Source organism: Heloderma suspectum, chromosome 3, assembly GCF_057233095.1.
Source record: "Heloderma suspectum isolate Gila_16-S chromosome 3, 16-S_ref, whole genome shotgun sequence".
Lineage (NCBI taxonomy): Eukaryota > Metazoa > Chordata > Lepidosauria > Squamata > Helodermatidae > Heloderma > Heloderma suspectum.
The window spans coordinates 51168076-51195232 of record NC_139460.1 but is presented as its reverse complement, the minus strand read 5'-3'; the positions used below and the strand labels follow the sequence as shown (position 1 = coordinate 51195232).

Sequence of the window (27157 nt, the reverse complement as noted above, 5' to 3'; positions counted from 1 at the left end):
CCTGTCCATATACAGTGGTGTTTGTATTTCCCTCCTGTCCAATCACAGCTCTCGACGGCCCCATGCCGTCTTCCGGCTACTGATTGCATAGCTTCCTCAGCACTAGGGGTGCATGAAAGCCACTTACCTGGTCTCGCAGCTTGCTTCGCGGTGGGGGGGGCCGCTTCGCTGCTCCCCCCGAAGTTCAGGCCGGGGGGGAGGCTTCCCTCCTTGCCCGGCCGAAATTCAGGCCGGGGGGGGAGGCTTCCCACCTCGCCTGGCCGAAATTCAGGCCGGGGAGGAGACGCCTCACCTCGCCCGGCCGCGAAATAAGAAGTTTAAAAAAAAACACCCCCATGATAGGCTACGTGACGATTAACGTAGCCTATCACAGCTAGATCTGCAAAGTTAGCCGTGATAGGCTACGTTAATCGTCACGTAGCCTATCACGGGTGACTTTAAAAAGAAAAAAAAAGTGCATACGGCTAATGGCGGCCCACATAGGGATTCGCCATTCGCGTTCCTTATTTGGTCGCTGTAGTCTACGTAAATCTTTACGTAGACTACGGCAACCAAATAAGGAACGCAAACCCTTATTTTTGCCATAGTCTACGTAATCTTTACGTAGACTACAGCGACCAAATAAGGAATGCGAATGGCGGCTCCCTATGGGGGCCGCCATTAGCCGTTCACGTTTTTTTTTTTTTTTTTAAGTCACCCGTGATAGGCTACGTGACGATTTACGTAGCCTATCACGGCTGACTTTGCAAATCTACCGGGTTTTTTCTTTTACTTTTATTGGAATGGCGGCGGTGGCAGCCAGTCGAAAGACCGGCTGCCACCTCTGCCCCTGTCGAAGACCTGCCAAACCGCCGCTGGGACCCGCCGCCGGGAGGGACATTCGGGAAAGGTAAGTCCCATCCCGGGGGGGGGGTGGGGGGGCAGAGAATTTCTCCCCGAAACTACTTCGGGGGCCGAATACGTTGGCACTCGGCCCCCCGAAGTTTCGGGGAGAAATTCTCCCCCATCCCTACTCAGCACTCAGTGTTTCCTCAGCAACAAGCAAAGGGCTGGATGTGCACATGCTTGTCAGATCTCTGAAGCTAAGTAGGGTCGGCCCCAGTCAGTAGCTGGATGGGCGACCGCCTGGGAATCAGGCTTCCTGCATTGAGCAGGGGATTTTTCTATCCCTTCAAATGAGACTAAGTTTTACCCCCTCCTATCCCCCACTTCAGATTATTATTTTTTAATTAAGGCGTTATCGTCGAAGAATCGTGGCTTCTCCGCGATGTTTTTTTTAAAATTCAGGCATGATCTTTGAAGATTTGAACTTCGAATCTTCGAAGATCATGCCTGAATTAGAAAAAAAAATTGCAGGGAAGCCACGATTCTTCGAAGATAACGCCTTAACTTAAAAAAAACAAAAAAACAAAGTGGGGGATAGGAGGGGGTAAAATTTGAAGAGATAGAACAACCCCCTGCTCAGTGCAGGAAGCCTGATTCCCAGGTGGTCGCCCATCCAACTACTGATTGGGGCCGACCCTGCTTAGCTTCCGAGATCAGATAAGCATGAGCACATCCAGCCCTTTGATTGTTGTTGAGGAAACACTGAGTGCTGAGGAAGCTATGCAATCAGTAGCCGGAAGATGGGGCCGTTAAGAGCTGTGAGCGTGGTGAGTGTGGAATCAGTAGAAACAGGAAGAGTTTCTGATCCTCCAATGAGAGCCTCCGTCTTTAAGAGCAGGACAACAGCACAGCGCTCAAGTGTGAACCGAGCTCACGCATTCGATGAAGCACCACAATGGGGAAAATGGGTGAGTGTGGATAATCATATTTTAATGCAAGTGCGTTTAATCCAACAGGACACCGAATTCATTGTGATGGCGGGTGCAATGTAGATCAGCCCTGAGACACTGTGCTTGAATTATGAGTTCTAGATATACCCACAGCATTCTAGGGTGCAATCAGAGAATCCTAAATTGATCACAAACCTGTGGCCATAATTTGGGGATGTGGGATATGGCAACCACCAGTGATCAAACTTAAAAAAATCACTATGTGAGAACTAGTCCTAGGGCTGCTTACAAAAGAGCTCGCATACTAAATTTTAGGTGGAGCTATTTCTAGGGATGCGTGAGAAATTAGTTTCAGTTCGATTTTGATCAGGATTTTACCCAGTTCGCACCTTCCAGACTGAACATGGACTTGGACGCAATCTGTGATCATACCTTGTTGAGCTTGCAGTGTGATTTGGGGACAGAGAAAATGCATTCAACACCATGTGTACATTTGAAAGATGTACATGAAAAATGAGTACTCTTGAAAAATGTGCACAACTATGCTTTAATCAATGGGAGAAGAAAGCGTACATTTCAAAGATGTGCACAATTGATGCGTACATTTGGAAACATATGCACAGATTTCATGCGAGAAGAAAAGAACAAAAGCTCACAATCTTATATGGACTGAGTTAGAATGAGCTTTGAGATGGAATTCAGAGAACTTTGGCAAGCTTTGCTGATTCGCTCATCTCTAGCTATTTCAGACTTATAACTAGGCTGTTTATTGTTGTTGTTGATGATGTTGTTGTTGTTGTTATTGAATTCAGAGTTATGGAAAGCACAATTTAGGGCACAATCCTATGTGATCCTCCCTGGGTACTTGTAAGCCTCTGAACTTAGAGGCTTATGAGTATCCTATGCATGAAGCGCATGACACTCCCATTCTGCATTTAAGCTAGAAGGGCATTTTCACCTGTCTAGCAGAGGCTTTGGAGAGGGGGAGGACAAGGCTGGGGCAGCCACTGAATTTGTCATATGGCTGCCGCCCCAGTTTCCTCCCCTCCCCTCCCCCAGAAATGCACCCTTTTCCTCATCTCCGTGCTCCATTTTCCGAGCATGGAGAGGTAGCTGGCTGCAGGGGAGGGGGAGGGGAGTGTGGTTTCCTGGTTCCAAGGTCACAGCCCTGTTTCCAACCTTGGAGCCAGGAGACCAAACAATCCTATGTCCCCTGGATGCTGTCTAGGGGGCATAGGGTTGCTCTCTTATTGTGGCAATGCTACAGAAGCAAGGCTCCACTACACTTCAACAAACTCTTTTAAAAAGTTTGCATGAAGAATGACTGATTGTACTTTAAATAATCAGATGACCAGAGTCTGATTGGCAGTATACTGAGTAGAAATACAGGGTGTCTCCTTTGAAACCATCAGACTTACTTTGAATGTATACCAAAAGATCTAAGTTAAGAACATTACCTTTTCAAATATACTGTGCCATAGATCAAGGGTAGGCAATGTGGTGCCCATGGGCACCAATGCAACCCCAGACATCTTTCTTGGTGCCGACCAAGGTGATCTATCTCTCCCACTTAAGACAACAATACATTTTCTTACTGCAGCTAGGATCACTGTGAATAAGGTTGCTATTGGTGCTGAAAACTGTGGGTTCAAAGGAGTTATTTAGTATGTTGAAGCTCAGACCCTACCTCTGCCTTGCACTCGATCCTTTGGCAGGTTACTTGTCCTTTACCATGCCTCCCATGGCAGCCATTTTGTGGTGCTGCCCAGGACAGTTTATAAAATTGTCAAATGTGCCCATGACCCCAAAAGGTTGCCTCCCTCTGCCACAGATTCTTAAAACTGAGCTAAAAGTCAACTAATGTAAATGAGAAAGATGACAATGAATTTAGTCCTGAATTCAAGTGAAGAGATTTCCAAGCAGTGTAGTTAGACCTTCATGAAACTTTCTGCCTAATATATTGGTTTAAAACTGCGTAACACCTAATTCTATATTGTGCTTGTCTGTAGTAATCCCCTGTACCAAGGAGTAAGATTTTCTGGCACATTCTTAATCAATACAATATGCTCCTGCTCCATAGAGAAAATGTATCTGCAGCACTTGCTTTTTAATCCATATAGTTTAGTGCTGGGAACTTTACATGCCGTTCATTTTATTTAACAGAGAACAACAACATGACATGCTCACTGCTCAGGGTCAAACTATGCAGCTGGTATTCTGTATGTGTGATGGATGCCGTGTGGCAAAATACTGTGCCAAACACTGGTGTTTCATTAGAGGAAGAGGCCACTAGCAAAGGGAAAGCTGCAGTTTTTTCTAACAGAGTTTAAACCAAGACCTCAGAAAGAAATATTTTTGCTTAATTGGAACTATTTTCAAATCTGATACTTGTTTTTTAAAGAGCAAGAATGACTTACAAGGCACTGCCGTTGCTAAGAATGCATGTCATGAATTCCCCCAGCACAGACCACAAATCAGCATGTTCTTTTGCCTTCTTTTTAAGCTCTGTATGCTCTTCAGGCCCAGAATGCAGGCAAAACTGAAGACTTAGAAATCCCTAAAAAGCTTGACTGGGTGGCTACTGATCCTCCTGCATACGTTGTGCTGTTAAACAATTAGGTACCAGGATGACCACCTCAATCTGTGCCTTGAAAAGGGCTCTTACCCCTTGCTGGAGCAATAGCTGCAATTCCTTCTCTTTCCCCAGCACGCATTATGTGTCTTAGATTCTGACTTTTCTTTTCTTTGGGAAATCAACATTTTAACAGCTCCTGAACCTGTCGCTTGTATCCTACTCTTTGGATACCAAGTTCTGCTGAAAGACCATGGTTACCAATTTTTCCATTTTATTTTATTATTATTTTTGCTACTGGTTGCTTGAGTTTAGGGGCGGATAGGGGCATTTGGTAATCTGGCATTTGCCAGAAGGGCTGTTAGGTGGCACTGTCTTTGGGCTGACATCTGCAGCATCAGCAAAGAAAAAGGACAGTACCCTTACTAGGAATTTGTGGCAGAGTCCGGAGCCTGCGTGGATATAGTGTCATATTGTTTAGTCATTCATTTGCACTGGACGTCGTTATAGGGTGAATTTATCATGTTGCTGTTCTGTTCTTCTTTAAGAGAGATAATGAAGTTCTTTGTCAAGCTGCCTGACTGGTGTGTCCTCTAAGCCAGACTAGGGCTGCATGTAGCAGCAGATGTGCTAAAGAAGTCATCCTCACGTCACGGCTCTTTCACACCATTTTTGGATACGTCATGAGCACGTTAACTTGCTGCTGTTTGCTTCAAATTGCAGCAGTCCAGACCTCATCGTCATCAAAGCTTGGCTGGGAACTGGGCAAGCAGTGTGTACACGCTGTTGCTGGGGCTATTGCCATAGTTGCTGCCTGGGTAAGCTATTTGGATTTATAATGGGTTTCCTTTCATATTTCTGTGAGGAAAAGTAGGGCAGTCAGGGTTACTAAGGCAATACCTGGCAAGAGCCACAGACTACCTGACAAAAGAAAAGAGTGACTGTCAATAGCCCTGAGAAGTGTTTCCATGGAAGTTAATTTCAAGTTCATCACCCCTAAGATTTCTGTCTCTCCCCCTCTACTCAGTTTATTTGATGGGAAAGCTTGTGAGAAAAGCCTATCTTATTTGGCATGTAGGGGATTGGCAAATAGCACTCCAGGAGATGATGTCATCCTCTTTGCTGTGAAAAAAGCGATGGTGTTTTGCCCCTGCCCATCTCTGTCCCAGACACCCGCTCTGTGTGTATATAGAGCTTCACCTATTGGGTGGTATAGACATGAAAAGAAATCAATCAATAAATAATTATGTGAGCATGTGTGTATTTGACAGAGAGAAGACCTTTGACTTGAGGTGACTGAGGTGTCTAAGGTTTCACTCACTTTCTTCAGGCATCTATTTGCTCAGGCTTTTTGTCTTTTGAGCTGAAGTCTGGATTGGTTTAGACTGCAAATTTCCCATGTACTTCATCCCGGACCCAGCTGGATGAAGTACATACACCCACAGCTGGGCTGGTATCACAATATTGCCCAAACCTCTACAAATCCATGTATCCACCCCTGCTGGAGTTACTGGATTTTTAAGATCTATTTAGATTTTCCTGACTGACTCAGAACATAAATTCAATAAATGTGATTCAGCCATGATGAATCAGACCAAAGGCTTATCTAGTCCGGTATTCTGTTCACAAACTGAATGATCAGCAAGCCCACAAGGAGGGCATGAGTGCAATAGCACCCTCCCACCCATGTTTCCCAGCAACTGGTATACAGAGGCATACTGCCTCTAATACTGGAGGTAATATATAGCCATCACCATGACTAGGAGCCATTCATAGCCTTATCCTCTGTGAATTTGTCTAATACCCTTTTGAAGCCATCCAACTTGGTGGCCATCACTATATTTTGTAGTAGTGAGTTCCATAATCTATCGAAGCACTTCCTTTTATCTCTCTTGAAACTCCAGTTAGTTAGAACAAGTCCCCCAATATCACATTCCGGGTTTGTTCTTCCATACAGAACCTGGAGCACCATAACACCAAGTCCCAGAGAGAAAATCCATAAAGATATTAGAGTCAATGGTATCAAAAATTGCTGAAAGATCCAGGAGAACCACTAGGATTGCACTCTACAGTGGCCTACTATAAATAAACTAGGCAATTTCTGCACCAAAACCAGTTTGAAAGCCAGATTGGAATAGATCTAGCTAATTAGTGTCATCAATATTGCCTGGAGCTGAAAAGATAACCATCTACTCTAGGACCTTGCTCAAGAGTGGTAAATTCAATACTGGGTGAAACTTATGCACTACAGAAGTGTCCAAGCCTGATTTTTTTTCCAACAAAAGTCACATTAGTGCCTCCAGAGACCACACATGCCTCAGTGAGGCATTAACTTTCTCTGAAGTCCTCCCCACACTGAAAGCCCAGCCCTAGCTGATTTTATAACCCAAGAAGGACAAGGTTCCAAAGAGCAGTGGCAAGCTTCAGCTTCCCAAGCAGCTTGTCTACATCTTCAGGCTGCACAAGTTAAAATGTTTCCATCACAACATGACCAGATGTCCTGGCTGCATCCACCTCTGATCCTGTAAGAACGATGGTGTCCAAGTCAGAAGGGATGTGAGCAATTTTATCTGCAAACTGTAATGCAAACTGATCACCATCGGCCTTGCAGGGCTCCAAACGTCACTGGAGGGGACCCTCTGGCCCGTGGGCCACATGTGGCCTGCAGGGCCTCCCCATCCAGCCCACAGCCTCCTCTTCCCAGCCCCTCCAATCCTCACCCTACTTGTCAGGTGCCCAGCTCCTGGCTTCCTTTGTAGTCAAGCTGTCAAGCCATGTTTGCAGTCAATTACTTTTATTATACAAAATACAAACAAACAGGCCTCACTTGAGAGTACAGACAGTATCCTTATGCATCAGTTGACAAGGTTTCTTAGCAGGCTTTGTATAATACAGTAGGCTATAGGTATCTCCCTGGGATAAAGCACCATGAATGAGAGTTGTTATTAAACTGCTGCTGGCTGCTGCAGCAGATCTCCCTTCTCCAACTGAATGGCTTACCAAATCCCACCCTCAAGGTGGGTCTTTCCATGGGTCACCATCCTTGCTGCAAGTCTCTTGGAGTGTCTCATGACCCTGCATTGCTCCTCCCTATTCATCTGACTCTTGGGTCTCTTATTCCCACCCCCTCCTCCTCTTTGTTAGGAGAGTAGCAGGCAGTAATCCAATTGATTAGACGGCATCTGGGCCGCTTCACCCTCTGCGTCACTATTATTCTCACCAGGCCTCCCCTCCTGCAACCTTGATGCCTCCTCAACTCCTTCTACCTTCCCCTCTGACTCAGAATCAGTTCCCAAGTCTTCTTGGAGCACATCTGCAGATGTGCTGGGCCCAATCCTTACACAACTCCCCCACACAGCATGTAGGCTTGTTTTTTAAAGAAAGTTTCTGTTGGTGCCAAGGAAGCTTTTTCTTTAAAGCCTCTTTGGTGCTGGGGGAGGAGGGCTTTGGAGGGCTCATAACTGGGGAGGTAGGTTATCCCTTCCCTCCCCTCCCTGCATGTTTTGACCCCCCAAAATCACCCACCATGCAGCAATTAGGCACAAAAGAAGCTTCCCATTCACTCTGATGCAAAGCTTTTTCCCAAAGCAATTGCTTCAGGGGGCAATTTGGGGGGGGGACCACAACTGGGGAGGGAAGGGTGTACCTAGCCACCCCAAAATCAACCCCCCAAACACATGGCAGGCTTGAAAAGAGCATCTCAGGGCTCCATCACACGGGAGGAGAATTCCACATCAATGCCGGTTCTTTCCCCATCTGGTATCATTGCAGGACTGGGTCGTTCTCTTTAGATGGCTGCCCCTGTCACATTATTTTTCATTTCTTTCCTTCTCATGGGGGTGGTGATGCTGCTCGGGGTGCAGAGATTATTCCTCCCTGCTTCCTGCCCCTTCCCTGCCCCTTGCATGTTACTGGTGGATGGGGACTGACACGCTGTAAGTCTGCAACCCTCAGCACACTTGCGTGGGAGTAAGCCCCATTGAACTTAATGGGGTGCTCTGAATCAATAGAGGACATTGATTCTAAGGTTGGTGGGGTAGGGGAGCAGATCTGTCTCCCTTTGTTGCAGGGAGGCTTGTTACCCTCTTCTCCCTTCAGTCAAGAAATGTGCTCACGCATTTACATGGAAGACACGTGGTTTGAGAGCAATGCACTTTTTTGGCACCGTCTGATGCTACTGATGTGGAGCAGGGTGGCGCACTGCGCTGCAGCCAGGATTTGGACAGTTCGGCAGGGGGGTCACCTTGAAACAAAGGGGGAAATCGCTGGTGGGGGGGAGGGTTAAGCGCTGATCTTTCCTTCCTCAGCAAGACTTGAGTGGAGGCAGGAGTCTCCTTCAAACTGTGTGCCCTTCCCTCCTTGCAAGAAAGAGAGAGAACACAAGCCCTTGTGCCTGTCAAATCTGCCCACAGCCCTGCAACCCATTCTCAATGCCTTCGTCACCCTGACCGTGCCCCCAACAACTGAAAACAAATGCCCACAGGCGGTTTCTTCCGCTATTGGAGAATTTCACAGGAAGGTCATGGCGCTCCTGTTCCATGGGCTGGAAAAAATACCACATTTTTTGAATTTGGGGAAAACATGGGATAGGCTGGAGGAAATTGCGGGAGTCACCCTGGAGGGTAACGGCATCATCTAAAGAGCCTGCAAACTTCCGTGACAGAGCCATCTCAATAGCAGGATAAAAGCTCTGTGTGAAGAAGCCCTCAGTCATTCTAAAGGGAAGCTTTTTTCAAGCCTCATTGCTACATAGGGGAGGGTGATCCTTGTGGATCCTGCAGCCTGAGAGCAGCTGTGAAGGGAAGGTTTATCCCCTCTTTGCATGGTGCCATCTTCGCAAGGCAATCTCTTTGATTGTTCACCACTCCAGAATCTGTGTAGATATGGACTGGTATACAAATGTTGTAAATAAAATAAAGTGAAATAAATAAAGCCCTCCCCTCTCAAAGTCTGGCAAATTGGTTTGAATTACTTTTCCAAGGCTAATTGCTAAGAGAGTGTGTGTGTGTGTGAGAGAGAGAGAGAGAGCGAGCGAGCGAGAGCGAGAGCCTGAATGTGTATGTGAACGAATAAGTGTAGGTATACAAATGAGTGTGTGTGTATGTGTGTTTATGGGGTATATGGAGCCACCCTATATTTACCTCATGATACTGTGATTATAGCAGAACAACGCAATTTCACATGGCCATTAAAGTGGATTTACATTTAAATACTGCATTATCTCTGATCTTTAAAAAAGTGGGATAAAGGTAAATAACCATGGGAGAATCGTCTATTCTCAGAATCACCTGGGGGGATCTCTCAGATTTTCCCCCTCTGGGGAGAGAGTACCAAGCATATTTTCTTCCTCATTTCATTCCACCCTCTCCCCATTTATTTTGAAATGGGGTCTATAAGCCACTACCTTTTGATTGGAGTAATTCATCTCTCCAGTTCTGACTCAGCTGCTCATTTCTCTCTTCTCAAACACAGGTGGTTGAATCAGTCTGTTTTGAACCTAGAAGGATGTATTGAATACACATATCTCAATGCTTAAAAGAGGAATCAGGTTCTTTCCTTCCCCATTTGAAAAGGAACTGAGCTCAGTTTTTTTTTATTTGAAACGTAAAATTATGTCCTGAATGTACATGCCAGATTTCATTGTAACATCTCAGTGTTTAAGGGAGATATTGCATTGCAAACCAACAAACACAAAGCCAAAGGGTTGAGTTATACCAAAAGCCTTACTAAATTCAATGAATTAAATAGATTGTATTGTTAACTGGCTTGACATACAGTGTTAATTTCCTTCATCCCCAGTGGTACAACAGGGACTGTCAGAGAGAAAGCAAAAGAGGAGAAATACAAAGAGTGGAGAGCCCCCAAATCTTAACTGCAGCATGAACTTTAGCATGTTAATTTCAGCAGCTATCATGGGAATTGTACAGATGGGCTGGTAGTGATATATAAACAGTCCAGATGTCCTTTTTGTTGATCTGCCTTTCTTTGCTTGCTAACTAGTCACAGCTGGTTTTAGAAATTGGCAAGACAAAATTCTCCAATAATTTCTTCTCAATGACTGCAGACCGGTTCCATTAAAATGAGTGGGAGGTTTGCCACTGACCTCAATAAGATGTGGATTGAGCTTTCCATGTTTCTGTAGCTATGTGGCTTGACAATAATATTTTTCTCCAATGGGTAATCAGTTACTTGATTTCACATGCAAGTGCAAAGGCAATCCACCTGAACTCCACTTATTCAGAGCTTAGCTAATTGGGGCATCTTCTATAGGAGCAAAGTAGCTGTGTGCTTAATGAGGTAATATTAGTATACATGCCACAAACACCTATCATTAAATGATCTGTCACTAGTTACTACTTAAATGCAGGAGGCTTTCAATTTTACACCTGAAATCTAGAATGCCCAGTTAATAGTTAAAAAGGAAAAGATGAGGGAGTTGTAGAAGTTTTACCTATTTTATGAAACACAATTTTTGATATTTTTAGAAAATGAAATAGAAAGCAAACTTGCACAGTACGTGACTATTAGGTTGCTTTCATGATAGTCTGACATTGCCGTCCTTTATCTATTATTTAGTCTAGCATGATAGTCTGACATTGCCATCCTTTATTAAATTTTTCCAGAGGATCTAGACAGTGTTGTTGCCAGCCCATTTCATCCCTGTGTTTTCTGAGTTGTTGCAGACCTGTTTGTGATTATTTCAGTAACTATAAACACAATTGCAGAGCCAGTGTGTCCAGAGGCAAAGCACTGTTGAAGCTTTCTAAGGTTAACTGTGCCTTTAATTAAGAGTTTCCTGCTTTCCACTTTTCCTTCTTTTACCGCTTCCTGTTGAGTTCAGCAGTAGGATTACTGATCAACATCCCTTCATTGCACCTTGAATAGCCTGTTAATTTCCCTTTAATATCAGTTTCTGTTCCCGTTTGGGGAGGAGGCTTTAACTACTGGTCTCCTTTTATTGTCTATTCTCTTTCATATAGTAAAATAAGACTTTCTCAGTAAAAAAAAGAACAGAACAGATTAAGGTCTGCTTAAGCACAATGCACAACTTCTTCAATTACATTAAGTTCAGTGAAGTCATGACTTAGACTTGTACTAGAGTTGTCCACTGGGGTTTATTTTTGTTAACCATCTAATAAGAATTATTATTCTCTGGGTCAAATAGTTCTTCAGCTTGACATAACTGTAAAGTTCTAAAGTAAAGGTCTGAGGAAAGAAAGCAGTCTGAAACCATTTAAGACCCAATATTTGATGACATGCCAGAACTGGAACCAAATGCCTTATACAGTGCTTAGAAAACTTTCTAATGATTATGTGTGTGCGCCTGAAAACTGTAGAGATGCCAATAAAAGCCATTGTTACACAAAGTAGTAGCTATATCCTACTGCAAATATTATTATAAAATTGTCACCTCTTAAAAGTGGGCTGTTTATAAGATCTAGAGTTGTCACGGCCTATCTAGAAATAAATTTGTTCTTTTTGCAAGGTAATATTATAGCAGGCTATTCCAATTTGTACTATGATATACGTAGCTTATTGCTGTACAGATAAGATGTAATGCGAAACTATGTGAACAAGCCTGCATGAGCCTGAAGCTCATGCACTCCTTCCCCTCTTATTTTCTATGCCACACAGAGATTTAGCATTTCTGCTTTTTATTTCGAACTAATCACAGTTCTCCATGATGTCCAAACCTGACAAATGGTTTGTTTAAACCATGCTTTGAGAAGGTTAGTTAGACTAGACAGACGTAGGCACCTGGTGTGTGTGTGTCTGTGTCAGATGGCCTTATGTTGGGGGAGAGAACAGCCATCTGGAGCAGGACCAGGTGTCTAGTTCTATCATTGCCTGCTTCCCTCTCTCTCCTTTTCATTCCCACAGGGCAGTCGATATTAGATGGCTTTGTGGTAGAGGAGGGAGCAACCCAGCTAGAGCAGGACCAGATAGCTAATGTTGTCTTTCCCTGCCTCCTGGTGCCAATAAAGCACATCCCTTAGCAATCCTGACTGAACAGTTCCAATTTTGCCTGAGAAGGTGAGTAGACCAGGTCATGTAGGGCCAAATAGGTCACAAGTGTGTCTATGCTTTCCTCTATTGCAGGGGTGGTGAACCTCAGGCTGGGAGGCCAAATTCACCCTTCTGGGGTCCCCATCTTGCTCACTGGGCTTCCCCTGATGGCTATGCCCCTTTTCCCTGGCCCCATCCCATTGATTGTTCGGTGGTTTCCAGGCTTCTGTGCAGTTTCCCCTTCTACCATGGGTGATCTCCAGTCCAGAGACACCCCCTGCCACAATGCCTGGATCTGAGGAAGGACCCCTTGAGCCAGGTTTAGGCCTGGGTGGATTTCTCAAGAGCCATGCTGGCCACTTCTCCAGTCAACATGGCTTTTCAGAGAGCGGCAATAGAGTGGGAGGCACACCACCAAAGGGGTGAATGGGATGGGACTGGGTGGGAGACAATGCAGTGAGCACACAGACGGGAGAAAGGGAGACGGACAGGGCAGTGGGGAGACAGACACAGCAGTGACAATGCCTGGTGGCATGTGTGCTCTCCTGCCCTGGAAATCTTGGAGAGCTGTTGCCAGTCAGTGTAGACCAGTGATGGGCAACTTTTTTTTCTGTTGAGGGCTGCATTTCCTTAGGGTAATCTGTCAGGGGCCATATGCCAGTGGTGGGTGGGGCCAAAGGAAAAAGTGAGTGGGGACACCTACCCCCCCGCCACCCCCTTTTCTCTCTGTCCTGCAGTCTGAAGTGGTACATTCCAGAATTCTACTGCTTCAGTATATCACCTCATTCTGTCTAACGATTAGCTCAAACAAGATCTCTTCAGTGTCAGCTGCAGGTTAGTCAGGCTTAGGGTCTTGAGGAAGATAACCTCAGTGGGCCCCTTCCCTGAATGGGCCGACCTCCTTCTCACTGCTGTTATTACTGTCTGTGTCCATTGCACTTGCTGCTCCCTTTGGGCCCAAGCTACACAGCTGCCCAGAGGAAGAGGGCAAGGTGAGCAGAGGCTGCTGCTCCTTCTCCTGTCACTGCTCACTTCTTTAGAGGGGGCAAGTGAACAGACAGTGGCAGCAAGAACTGGGGGGCTTCAGGGGCTGGTAGTGGCCCCCCTTTGGGGTATAGGCCTTGGCAGTTGCCTCATGATGTTGACTCCTGACACCAGCTCTGTTTCCCTTTATAGCGAAAAGGAGCAGCCTTGGAAGAGGTGGGAAGGATTGTGCTTGGGTAATGTTTACACAAATCCAAGTATAGGGGATGCTTAAAGACAAGCCCCTACTGCTGTGCTGTTTCACTTTAACTGCTCCCTCAACAGCAAGAGATGGTATTAGTTGACCTTCTCTGTAGAAATTTCATATAGTTCCATTGTGGTGATAACTCCTAATAGTTAGGAGCTCCTAACTATATGGATTAATGAAGTAATACTGATTTTCCTTAACATATTCTTCAGTGTACAGGGCATGCACATTTATGTATTTTTAAGCGAAAGCATACCTTTATAATGCTCATGTTATGCATCACAAAGATAAGCGCTGAACTCATGAGCGCATGTGGTTTGGCTTCAGAACCTAAGTGATCTCAGTATTTTACTTTCATGCGTTTGGACAACGTAGTGACATTCAGGCTGCAGTCCATTGCCTACTTTCCTGGGAGTAAGCCCTGTGGAACTCAACTGGACTCCCTTCAGAATAGACATGTATAGGATTGTGCTGTCAAGAGTCGGATTGAATTACACCTGTTTCATGACAAGAGCATTGCCCAGTAGAATAATTTACTACCTGCCATTTGGTAATAGCAAGCAGGCTCCAATAGACTGTAGTGCCTGTGGCAGTATAGTTTAATTTGTATGAATGTTTATGTAAGTACTAAGCAAGATGGGGTAATGTTACTGAGTATTACAATATTGGCTCTGGATAGGGTAATGTGTCAGAATAATAAATAATCTGAATAGTGTAACAGTGACCAGATTTCTCAATCAAAGTCTGATGCTTCGAAGCCTCTGTTGGTTGCAGTGAGAATATAGCTTCTGATGCTGCTTGGTACTCTGCCGTATTGTAATTAATTATGACATTCCATTTTTTTAATGTGCAAATGTATTGGGTTTGTTTTTATTGATTATATGTTCCTTTGAGCACCCAAATGGTGGAAACAGTGATTGATGAGAATGATAAATAAATATATGGTAAAGTACACCAAGACTCTTTCTAAAGCTGCCATGGCTCCCTGACAGCCTGAGGGCTAACCCTCACCATCTAGTGGCTGCATTTCCTATGGATTGTGTCCGTGTCACAATCTTGAGAGTAGCAGCTATCCTTTTATATAACAGGCAATTGAACTGTGACCCAGGCTGGGTGCGGAGGTGCACCCTCTTTAAATAAACATGCCAGTCAGCAAAATGAATTGCAGACTGTGCTTAACCAGATGAATGAGCATAAAGGGATAACAGTCAACATCAAACTCTGCCTGAACAGGAAAAGAAACATAACTTTAGTTGACAAACCCAACAAAGGCCCTAGTGCTCTTAACTCCTCCACACTTCACACTGATAGGAATTACCGTTAAAAAAAATAACAGAATAGGTCTCCTCTTAAAGAAGTGCATGCGGTCTCCCTTTTAAAGAATCTCTGCAAACAGCTGCTGAGTAGACCAACATCCATGTGATTGCACCCTCCTTTGTATGTATAATGAAGAGCAACTTTGACACATCTCTTGAAATGCCATTGGCTGCCACTCACTTCTTGACCAGTCCTGCATTTTTGTGGCTGGATATTTATGCTGGTAGGTTTATGCTGCTTGAGTTGGTGACATCTCATATTTCTCATTGCACTTTCCCCAGCTCATTATAGAGCTGGAAAAAGTGCAGAAAAGCGCAACTAAGGGCTCAATCCTAACTAGATAGGCGGCCACCTATCCAAAGAAAGGCAGGAGAGACATGGGGGGATTGTTCCCTCCGCGCCTCTCCTGCCTGGCTATTTTTCGCTAGACAGCCATTTTCGGCTGTCTAGTGGTGGTGGAGGGCGACCAGGAGAGGAAGCTGCTGTACAACACATTGGATGTGTCGTATGCGCAGCTCCTCTCTCCCTGCCCCAGAATGCCCCCCAGCCCTTTTCAGTCGCACCACGCTTCTCTCCTGAGTGCGGAGGATGGGGCTATTCCGCACTGCCTCCAAAGCTGCGCGGATGAGGGGGATAGTCAGATTTCCAGGAACCGACCTTGGAGTACGGGCTCCAAGGTCGGTTCCCAGAAATGAGCATATCCTATGGCCCTCTAGACAGTGTCTAGTGGCCATAGGATTGCTCCTGAAAATGATCAAAGGGCTGGAGTATCTCCTCTATGAGGAAAGGTTACAACAGCTGGGCTTGTTTAGCTTGGGAAAAAGAACGGTAAGGGGAGACAGGATAGAGGTGTACAAAATTATACATGATGTAGAGAATGTGGATAGGGAGACATTTTTCTCCCACTCGCAAATACTAGTACATGGGGTCATCCCATGAAGCTGATTGATGAGAGATTCAGGAGAGATAAAAGAAAGTACTTCTTCTCACAGCACATAGTTAAACGTTGGAATTTGCTACCTCAAGATGTAGTGATGACCACCAATTTGAATGGCTTTAAAAAGGAGTTAGACAGGTTCCTGGAGGAGAAGGCTATCAGTGGTTACTAGTCCTGATGGCTATGTGCTACCTCCAGTACCAGAGGCAGTAAGCTTATTTACACCAGTTTCTGGGGAACATGGGCAGGAGGGTGCTCTTGCACTTGTGACCTGCTTGTGGGTTCTGGTCAACAGCTGGTTGGCCACTGTGTGAACAGAATGCTAGACTAGATGGACCCTTGGTCTGATCCAGCATGGCTGCTCTTCTGTTCTTAATGCCCACCTGGGGTTATACTGAATCTGCAATTAAGTACTGTAAGTGTCACTGTGTTCAGCGGGGCTTATACCATATTACATATGTTTAGGATTGCAATCCAGTACTTACTAAATTGTGCTATGCAACATAAATACTCAGTGATGGACTGAGTAGTCTGTGTGTGCACTGTGTGTGCATATCCTTTGGCTAGTTTATGTGATCATCAGCAAATACACTACACTTTCTGTTCCACTAAGTGTCCATTAAACACACTGACCTGGTTTGTACAATATGACAACCCATGGTAGGTAGTCACCCTTGTTTGTTTCAGGGTGGCTTGTTGTGATGTCCAAACCTAGCATGCTTTCCTCAGCGTGGTTTGTTAACCACACACAAGCCACCCTGAGAACCCCTGGTTTGTTGTTGGGTTGTTCAGAGTGGCTTGTTTTCACGGTGGCTTTTCGTGATGTGCAAACCAGTTCATTGTGGAGTGTATCCACTTCACAACATCCTGCAGCAAGCAATGTATGACATTTTTTTCTCTGCCTGTTTCTTCATCAGAATCGCATTGGCTTATAGTGAACTATGAAAATGGCCATTGTTACCTCTTCTTATGTTCTTATGTTTTCCCCATTCTCTCTCTCCCCCCTCCACAGTTAAGAGACAAAGCCTGAGAGTTCAGATAAATGCAACTGGTGATGCAGTGTGCATGAGATATATTCCACCAAGTCAAAGCACCAAACTGGAAGGCTTCATCTTGGGGTATGGCAGCAGCTCCTTCTCTAACCAGTATATTTCTCTGCCGTCAGATGGAAAATCTTACATAACTGAAGTTGGTAAGGCAATTTGTAGAACTGTATTTTCAAGAGATGGTTGTGGGATTTGAAAACATGTTTACTTGTTTTCATGAAATTTCAACAGTGGCAGATATTTCTATACATTCTGAATGATTTATTGTGTTGTTTCTTTGCCTGTCTGCGTGTTTCCATTTACTAGTGTTTTCCAAAGTCATTTAATATCTAAACGAAAGAGGCTAATTTTACACTAATGCAATCAAAATGTTGAACAAGCTATCCAAACAGCTCTTTAATATATAAGGATAGCTTATATATTATCCAATTATTTGTTCATTTGTAAATAGAACTATCAGATGATGAGCCAGTGTGGTGTAGTGGCTAGGGTGTTGGACTGGGAGTTGGGAGATCTGGGTTCTAGTCCCCATGCAGCCATGGAAGCTCACTAGGTGACTATGGGCCAGTTACAGACTCTCAGCCCCACACACCTCACAGGGTTGTTGTTGTGAAGATAAAATGGAGAGGAGGATGATTATGGATCACTGCCTTGTTGTGGAGAAGGGGCTTGCGTAACTCAGTGAAGCCATAAGCTATGCTGTGCAGGGCCACCCAAGATGGACAGGTCATGGTGGAGAGTTTGGACAAAATGTGGTCCACTGGAGAAGGAAATGGCAACCCACTCCAGTATTCTTGCCAAGAAAACCCCATGGAACGTATCACAAGGCTAAAAGAGATGACGCTGGAAGATGAGCCCCTCAGGTCAGAAGGTGTCCAATATACTACTGGGGAAGAGCAGAGGGAATTTCCAAGTAGCACCAGAAAGAGTGAAGCGGCTGGGCCAAAGCCGAAAGGACACTCAGCTGTGGATGTGTCTGGTGGTGAAAAGAAAGTCCGATGCTGTAAAGAACAAAATTGTTTAGGAACCTGGAATGTGACCATCATATCTACTACTGTGGGCAAGAATCTTGTAGAAGAAATGGAGTAGCACTCATAGTCAACAAAGGGTGGGAAAAGCAGTACTGGGGTACAATCTCAAAAACGATAGAATGATCTCAGTACGAATCCAAGGCAAACCATTCAACATCACAGTAATTCAAGTCTTTGCCCCAACCACTGAGGCTGAAGAAGCTGAGGTTGATCAGTTCTATGAAGACCTACAACACCTTCTAGAACTAACACCAAAAAAAGATGTCCTCTTCATCATAGGGGATTGGAATGCTAAAGTAGGAAGTCAAGAACTCACCGGGATAACAGGCAAGCATGGCCTTGGTGTACAAAATGAAGCAGGACAAAGGCTAATAGAGTTTTGCCAAGAGAACACGCTGATCATAGCAAACGCTCTTTTCCAACAGCACAAGAGACGACTCTACACATGGACATCACCAGATGGTCAATATCGAAATCAGATTGATTATGGCCTTTGCAGCCAAAGATGGAGAAGCTCTATACAGTCAGTAAAAACAAGACCTGGAGCTGACTGTGGCTCAGATCATGAGCTTCTTATTGCAAAATTTCGGCTTAAATTGAAGAACGTAGAGAAAACCACTAAACCATTCAGGTATGACCTAAATCATATCCCGTATGAATATACAGTGGAGGTGAGGAATAGATTCAAGGGATTAGACCTGATAGACAGAGTGCCTGAGGAACTATGGACGGAGTTCTGTAACATTGTTCAGGAGGCAGCAACGCAATCCATCCCCAAGAAAAAGAAATGCAAGAAATCCAAGTGGCTGTCTGATGAGGCTTTACAAGTAGGTGAGGAAAGAAGGGAAGCGAAAAGCAAGGGAGAAAGGGGAAGATATATCCAACTGAATGCAGAGTTCCAGACAATAGCAAGGAGAGACAAGAAGGCCTTCTTAAATGAACAATGCAAAGAAATCGAGGAAAACAATAGAATGGGAAAGACTAGAGATCTCTTCAAGAAAATTGGAGGGAAGGTTTTGTGCAAAGAAGGGCATGATAAAGGACAAAAAAGGCAGGGACCTAACAGAAGCAGATGAGATTAAGAAGAGGTGGCAAGAATACCCAGAAGAACTATATAGGAAATATCTTAATGTCCCTAATAGCCATGATAGTGGAGTCACTGAACTTGAGTCGGACATCTTCGAGAGTGAAGTCAAGTCGGCCTTAGGAATAGGGATGTACGAAAGTTCCACCACGGATCTCGGGGAGGCCGAATGCCAGCGCATTCGGCCCCCTGAAATCGGTGGTGGAACGGCCCCCCCCCCGGGACGGGACTTACCTGGGCGGATCTTCCTGGCAGCGGTGGCTCCGGTGGCGGTTCGGTGGCGGCGGCCGCCGCCATTTCCAAGTTTAAAAAAAAACAAAAAAACGTGATAGGCTACGTAAAGATTTACATAGCCTATCATGGCTAAATTTTAAAAAACACTGTGATAGGCTACGTAAATGTTTACATAGCCTATATCTATCACGGCTGACTGCAGGGACGCAAATGGCGGCGGCGCTAGGTAGATGCTACGCTATTTGCGTTCCCCTTATTTTCACCGTAGTCTACATAAACGTTTACGTAGACTAAGACGTGCCAAAATAAGGAATGCAAATGGCGGTGCCCATGGGCGCCGCCATTTGCGTACGCGCGGTTTTTTGGTTTTTTTTAATCAGCCGTAATAGGCTACGTAAACATTTACATAGCCTATCACGGCTGACTGCAGGGTCACAAACGGTGGCGGCTACAGCTGCTGCCATTTGCGTCCCTGCTAGCCAGCGGCCGGATGTCCGGCCACTGGCGGAGCCGGCCGGTGGCTCTGCAGAATCCCTGCGGAGCGGAGCTGGCCGGCCAGGATTTGGGGGGGAGGGATGGAGCGCCTCCCCCCTGGCCAGATTTGGGGGGGGAGGGACGGAGCGCCTCCCCCCCAGCATCAGCATAATCCGCGAACAGGTAAGTGACTTTCGTACATCCCTACTTAGGAAGCATTACTAACAACAAAGCTAGCAGAGATGACAGTATTCCAGCTGAGCTATTTAAAATCCTAAAAGATGACGCTGTTAAAGTGCTGCATTCAATATGCCAACAAATTTGGAACACTCAACAGTGGCCACAAGACTGGAAAAGGTCAGTTTACATTCCAATTCCAAAGAAGGGCAACGCCAAAGAGTGTTCAAACTACCGTACAATTGTGCTCATTTTGCATGCCAGCAAGGTGATGCTCAAAATCCTACAAGCTAGGCTTCAGTGGTATGTGAACCAAGAACTACCAGAAGTACAAGCTGGGTTTCGAAGAGGCAGAGGAACTAGAGATCAAATCGCCAACATTCGCTGGATCATGGAGAAAGCAAGAGAATTCCAGAAAAACGTCTATTTCTGCTTCATTGACTACACTAAAGCCTTTGATTGTGTGGATCACAACAAACTGTGGCAAATTCTTAAAGAGATGGGAGTACCAGACCACCTTACCTGTCTCCTGAGAAACCTGTACGAGTATATTTTGCTGGGGTTACATTTTGGGAAGACAGTCCAAACCCCATATGTAAGGTAACACAAGATTATTGTGATTAGAGAATGGGAGGAAGGTTAGTGATGTCATAATGTGGAATAATCCAAGGGAGAACAAGGACATGTTTCAAGATAATATTTAGAAAAAGCAGAAAACAAATTCAGTGATATAAGACTACAAGAAGAAGACAGGATTGTAATGTACTGACTTAGTGAAGATACTGAAAGGGAAGTGGGCTGCATCAAGATACTTAGAAGTTACTAGAGTTTATTTTACTTAACACAACCCTTCCGAAAAAGCCAAGTCTGTTTCTGGCTAGCGTTCATTTGGATATGCTGGTTTGTATCCATGGAAACAGGTACAGATGAGAAACACTGACCACACCCTCTGTCAGCAAAACAGGGCTTAGATGGGAAAGGGGTTGTTTAATCATTGTCACGCTTGTGCATGGCTAATTGCAAAATATCACATTGGTTAGCATGTAAATTAGACACAACGACAGTAAACAGGCTAAGGGACAGCTGATTGCTCTAGTCAGCTCTTGCCTCTTGTATTCCTAAAAAGAAGTCATGGTGATGCTTGCCTAGATTTCTTTGTTTAAAAGCTTCACTTCCTTACTGGGCAGCTGTGCTGCAAAGGATCTCATTATGAGAACCCACTTACTTCTCTTTCCTTGTCTGTCTGGAGGCTTAAGCCCAGCAACCAGCACTGGAATGCACTTGTGGCACAAAACAGCTTTTACAGCAAAAAGTACACTTTTAACAGCCCTTCTCCAAACCATCCCCTGACCACCCTCAAGAGCAATTTTCATAATGCTTCAATAGAAAAACTGACCAGGTCATGTGAGGCTCCTATAGACCAGTTGTCCATCTGGCTGTGTCCCATGATACCCTAGTAGAGGGGTTGGCAACATAGCACCTGCAGGTAGGGATGTACGGATTGTGTAAGATCCGTTCCATCTGTGGTTTGCTGATTGTCAAGGTGTCTTTCATCCCATTGTCTACCAGTCAGTAGGATTGGATTTTTTCGTTTCCAAATTTGTGCAAATTTGCACTTGTGCACTTGCGCAAATTCATATGTGTGGAAATGCACAAATCCCCCCCTGCCGCCGCCGCCTATGGGGAAATGCGAATTTTGGGCTGTTATTTTAAAAATTGGGTATTTCTACAGTGAAATTTCAATGGCACTTACTCAGAGGTGAGTGTGGATAGGATTGCAGCCATACAGTGCTACTGTATGCATGTTTACTGGGAAATAAGTCCCATAGAGTTCAATGCAATTTACTCCAAGGTAAATGTGCATAGGAAAGCAGCCTAAAGGCATAATCCTATGCATGTTGAGACAGACAGAAACAAGTCCTACAATTGACAGCATTCCCCAGCCAGCATGGCTAGCTAAGGAATGCTGGAGGTTGCAGGACTTTTTTTCTGGCTAAACATGCATAAGGTTGTGCCCTAAATTTATCATGACACATGCTTTCAGGGACTGGAGTCTCTCTGTAGAGACTGTGATTAAAGTATTGATGCCATTGTGGTAGAATTACCATTTCAAAGCTATCCTACTGGAGCCATAGATAGGCCACAATCCAAATCAAAGTTAAGTGTACTCAAAGTTAAGTGATTTCAATGGATAATGATTTAAGAACACCTTACAATGTTGATTTGTGTTCTTAGTCTGTATAACATATTAAATTGGCTTTAATATGATATGTAGAATTGTCTTCTCTATTAGGGATTACAGCATGTAACTGACTCCTGGTTTTAAAACAATATTGGAGCAGAAGTACATCAGGAGTTCAGCAACATGCTCACATATCTTTAAAACTTGTGGTTAAACAAATCCATGCAACAATAATGAAGATTCAAAACAAGATTTTTTTAAACAAATACATTAAGGGCGCAATCCTATCTAGATAAGCAGGAGAAGCATGGGGGGATTGTTCCCTCCCTGCCTCTCCTGCCCAGCTTTTTCTGCTAGACAGCCATTTTCGGCTGTCTAGCCGCAGGGGTGCCAAGCGGGAGAGGAGGCTGCTGTACGACACATAGGATGCCCTCCCCATCCTGGAACGCCCCCAGCCCCACTCCTTTTCAGCTGCTCCATGCTCCTCTTCTGAGTGTGGAGGACAGGGCTTCTCCACACTGTTTCCGAGGCAGCGCAGACGTGGCGAGAGGTCGGTTTTCTGGGAACCGATCTCAGAGTGCAGGCTCTGAGGGTGGTTCCCGGAAAACAGCATAGCCTATGGCCGTCTAGCCACTGTCTAGCGGCCATGGGATTGCTCCCTAATAGTTTGGAATTAAGTGCTATATACTCCCTAATCCATCTAGAAACAACAAAGCAGCAGCTGATGACTTTACAAAATGTTTTGGTATGCTTACATTTTAGAGGTTGTATGACCATGCTTCACTAAGATTCAAACCCCATACTAGTATAAATGGATGGACTGCATTTCTTGTAATTACGTTTTAAAACACTGTTATACATTAGACATTTTAAACAGCTAAGATGCAGTGCACAAAAATTATTCCATACATTACTGAGAAATTTACCTTGCACAGATTACAGAAGCAGCTGCTGAATGTGCTAAAGGCTATTGCTGAATAGTTCACGGCCAAACTGCTTGTTTTTCTGCATTTGAAGATAATAGACTTATTATGTTAATTATGCTGACTGTGTGGCATAACAAGTTAAAGAGATAAAGGAGTCACTTAATATGCCCATCAGGCTTTTTCTTTTAATAGAAAATTAAAATGCTTATGTCCTACAGGCCTACTGATTCTTTAAAATTCTTTCCTCATATATGTGAACATGTCTGCCTAAGGCAGATTGCTATAGGTGAGACTCTATGCTTGATGCTCCTTTAGATAAGTAAAACACATGAAAGTTTACTAATCCTACAATCAGCTGTTGGCACACATCAAATCAGCCACAAAGAAGTTACTGGCCTGAATAGCTGCCTGCAAGTCTGTATCTGACAAATGGAGGAGCAGCTGGTTCGCAGCTTTTAAATACCCTCTGGCTATTTGGGGCAACTTTAAATGTTTGTACTCCTGGGGTGGGCTTCTAAGGCTGCAATCCTGCACACATTTACTGAATAAACATGCTTAGCATCCTGCTGCACATCTCTTCACCATGTTTCATATCAAACCTATCAGGTATACAGTTTTTCTGTCTTTCAATTTCGGTTCGTAACTCAATATATTTGGCTACCAATTAAATGCTGTCCTAACCAGACTCATAACAGCAAGCTAAACTCTTGGCAGAAGGATCCACAAAATACTAAAACAAGAAAAGAGACCAAAACAATCATTTTAAAAAAAAGGGAGGGGGGAGAAAACAGCCAAAGTTCATAAAGAACTCACGATCTATATAAAGAAACCAGAATACTTCGCACAGTTGCAACTTTTAAGTTCAGTAGGGTCTCCTCTAATAGAAATAGTTCTACCTTGGGGAGTGAAAAATGATATAATGAAGAAAACTGAAAGGATTTGTCATTGCAGAAATAATAGAAAGTATTGTCATCATAACAGGAGGAAGTCAGCGGAGCATAAAGCAAATTTTCCAAAGTCTCCTGCTGTGTTTACATTTTGGACAGCAGCACGACTGAAACTGATGCCAAAAGGAAAGAGCTGTGCTGACCTTTCAAATATGATTCAGTCAGACAGAACATGTCCCAACTGTAATGAAAAAATGACATTACTTGAAAAAACAGGTGACAGCTTCCAATTCTTAAGTCATTTTTTTAAAGGCCTCATGTAGTGCTAATAGCAAAATGTGTGGTGATGGTGTGTTTGTCACACTTCATGACAGCAACATAGGATCTGTAAACTTCCAAAAACCACATGGGTGAGGATCCAGAAGATATTAAACAAATCACCTGTCTCCCTGTAGTATAAAATCTATATATGTAATGTCAGAGTTACTGAATAACTAAATGCTTGTATTTCTTATAGGCAATAAAGAGCTATTAAGGGCACAATACTATGTGTGTTTAGACAGAAAAAATGCCTACAATTCCCAGCATGCCTCATGCTGGGAGTTGTAAGCTTTTTTTCTGTCTAAACATGCATAAGATTACGCCTTAAGTACAGGTGGGGGAAACACATCTCTGATGCTGAAAAATGACACTTTGAGGAGTTTGAAGCTTCACAACTGATTGCTCATTCATAACTACCAAATAAACTCAATAAAATGAATTAACAGGGCAATTCTATACCTGCCTACTTAGAAATGAATCCCACTGAACTGAATGGAGCTGATTCCCAGGCAAGTGGGTATAGGACTGCAGCCTGAGAGTGAAATTGTGGCATGAGTCCATCCATTCATTCTGAGCTCATTTATAGGTTGCTATCTTCCATTCAGAATTCAAATATGGTCAGTATTTAACAGTAAAAATGATAACTTTCTTCAAAGTCAGTATTTGAATTTTTGAACTTTATACACAAGGCAGGTTAAATATAGTCATTGACAAATTATTACTTATTTAAATTGGCTCAGAGCATCAGATGTTCAGCCAAATGCATTAGATCTATGGCAGGTAATGCAAATATATCAAGTGATGGGAGATGTGTATTCTCTGTACAGTTTCCTTGACATTATTAATAAGAATCAAAAGGAGTTCACCATTACTTCGTTGAATACACTTATTTCTTCATAAAATGAAGCATTCCTACATTCTATTGTTAATTAAATGAGAATTGTGGTTTTAAGCAGTGCAATTGACAGCTGAAGTGAATGCTGATCTTATGGCACAAGCACCGAAAGCAGGAACTTCATATCTCCTCCTATCTCCCTGGTAACATCAGGCAATACAAAATACGATGTTAGCATGTTGTGTGTTTCCCTCATAACTGCTAGTCAATGAAGTGGCGTATGGAAGACTGTAATGTGCTGACATCATTTCACATGTGTTGTATCGCTAGACATTATGGGGGAGGAAAAAGGAGGAGACACAAGGTTTATGCTTTTAGCAGCAGCCATATATGTTCCAGCCTTCAAGGGAATGAGGATCTCTTCCCTGGCAGCTCCTACTTAACAGTGCCTTGCCTTTTGTCCTGTCTTGCCTCATGGGGTACACACTTTTTCACTGAAGTGGTAAATCTCTGTTTGGACTATACCACTTCAGACTGAAAGTGAGGGCTTATTTACAAAAAAATCCTGTCACACAGGAAACTAGCATATTAAGAAAAAGGCTAGGCTGGATCCCGTGTTTCTGAGCTCTGGTTTTTCTACATGGAAGGATTGTGTCTGTATGAAGGAACATTCTCTCTTATGAGCCCCCACTTGCACCCAGAAGTGGCATTGCCCAGACATAGGTTTTGTACCTCAATAAAAATTAAGCCATACCCAGGGGTGGGCAGCTTGTGGCCCTCCAAGTGTTTTGGTCTACAACTCCCATCACCCCTAGCCAGCATAGCCAATAGTGAGGAATGTTGGGAGTTGTAGGCTAAAATATCTGGAGGGCAATAAGTTTCCTGCCCCCGCCATCCACCAGCACACGCTAAACCTAAAAATGTGTATGGCAAGGAAAATTTCCCAAATGGCAAAACAGAGAGAATTATTTGCTTCTCTGTAACAATGTAATCTGCAGTAGTGTCACCTTCATGCTGTCTAAGAACAGTATCCAATTATGTCATTCCACTAATGTAAATTATGTTGCACTAGTCAACCAGACCTCTAGTGCAACACCAACAGCATTAGCTTGCACAACTGGGTTTCCACTAGCACTGTTGGCATTATGCTAGAGGTCCCTTTCAGTAGCATAATTTGTGTTTGTGGAATGACATCGTTGCATACAGCACTAAGAAACTACAATATCAGTCCAATGACAAGTCAATTCAGCCACGTTCATTGGGCTCTAACACTTTAGAAATATAGAAAATAATAACCTCTGTCATTTCACTTACAGTCAGGGCCAGAAATATTGGAACAAGGATAACAGTTTTGGTAGTTGGCCTCGGTACACCACCACATTGAAGTTGAAAGGAAATACACCCAGATGGGAGCGAAGTCAGAACTTCCAGCTGTAATTCAAGGGGTTTGACAAAAGTGGGGCACTAACCAATCAGGAAGGACAGCCAGTGGCATACATCGTTGGTGGGTGGCCCATAAAGTAATGGAATGAATGGCTGACAAGCAGCTGCATGGCCAGGTGTGGCCTGTTTCCTGGGTGCCCCATGACCAATCAAGCAGATAAAAGGCCTCGAGGTGGTTCTGAGTGTCACATTTGCATTTGGTAGCTGTTCAATGGAACTCCCAACATGAGGTCCAAAGAGGTGTCCATGTGAGAGAAGGAGGCCACCATTAGGCTGAGGAAACAAAATAAACCCATCAGAGAGATAGCAAAAACAGTGGAAGTGGCCAATACAACAGTTTGGAACATCCTGAAAAAGATAGGAGTGCATGAAAGCCACTTACCTGGTCTCGCAGCTTTTCGCAGTGGGGGGGGAGGCGCTTCGCTGCTCTCCCCCCAAAGTTCAGGCCGGGGGGGAGGCTTCCCGCCTCGCCCGGCTGAAATTCAGGCCGGGGAGGAGGCGCCTCGCCCGGCCGTGAAATAAAAAGTTAAAAAAAAACCAAAAATGCCCCCGTGATAGGCTACATGACGATTAACGTAGCCTATCACGGCTAGATCTGCAAAGTCAGCCATGATAGGCTATGTTAATCGTCACGTAGCCTATCACGGGTGACTTAAAAAAAAAAAAAGCGCGTACGCA

At 44.2% G+C, this 27157-nt stretch overlaps 1 protein-coding gene across 1 annotated transcript in view; it reads left to right on the top strand.

The window, feature by feature from the left end:
- Window positions 1-27157, top strand: part of ABI3BP (ABI family member 3 binding protein) — a 213764-nt gene that overhangs the window by 26733 nt on the left and 159874 nt on the right. The window contains exon 2 of the mRNA XM_084843209.1: window positions 16852-17031. Coding sequence (XP_084699335.1) covers window positions 16852-17031 — 180 coding nt within the window. The remainder of the gene's footprint in view (window positions 1-16851; window positions 17032-27157) is intronic.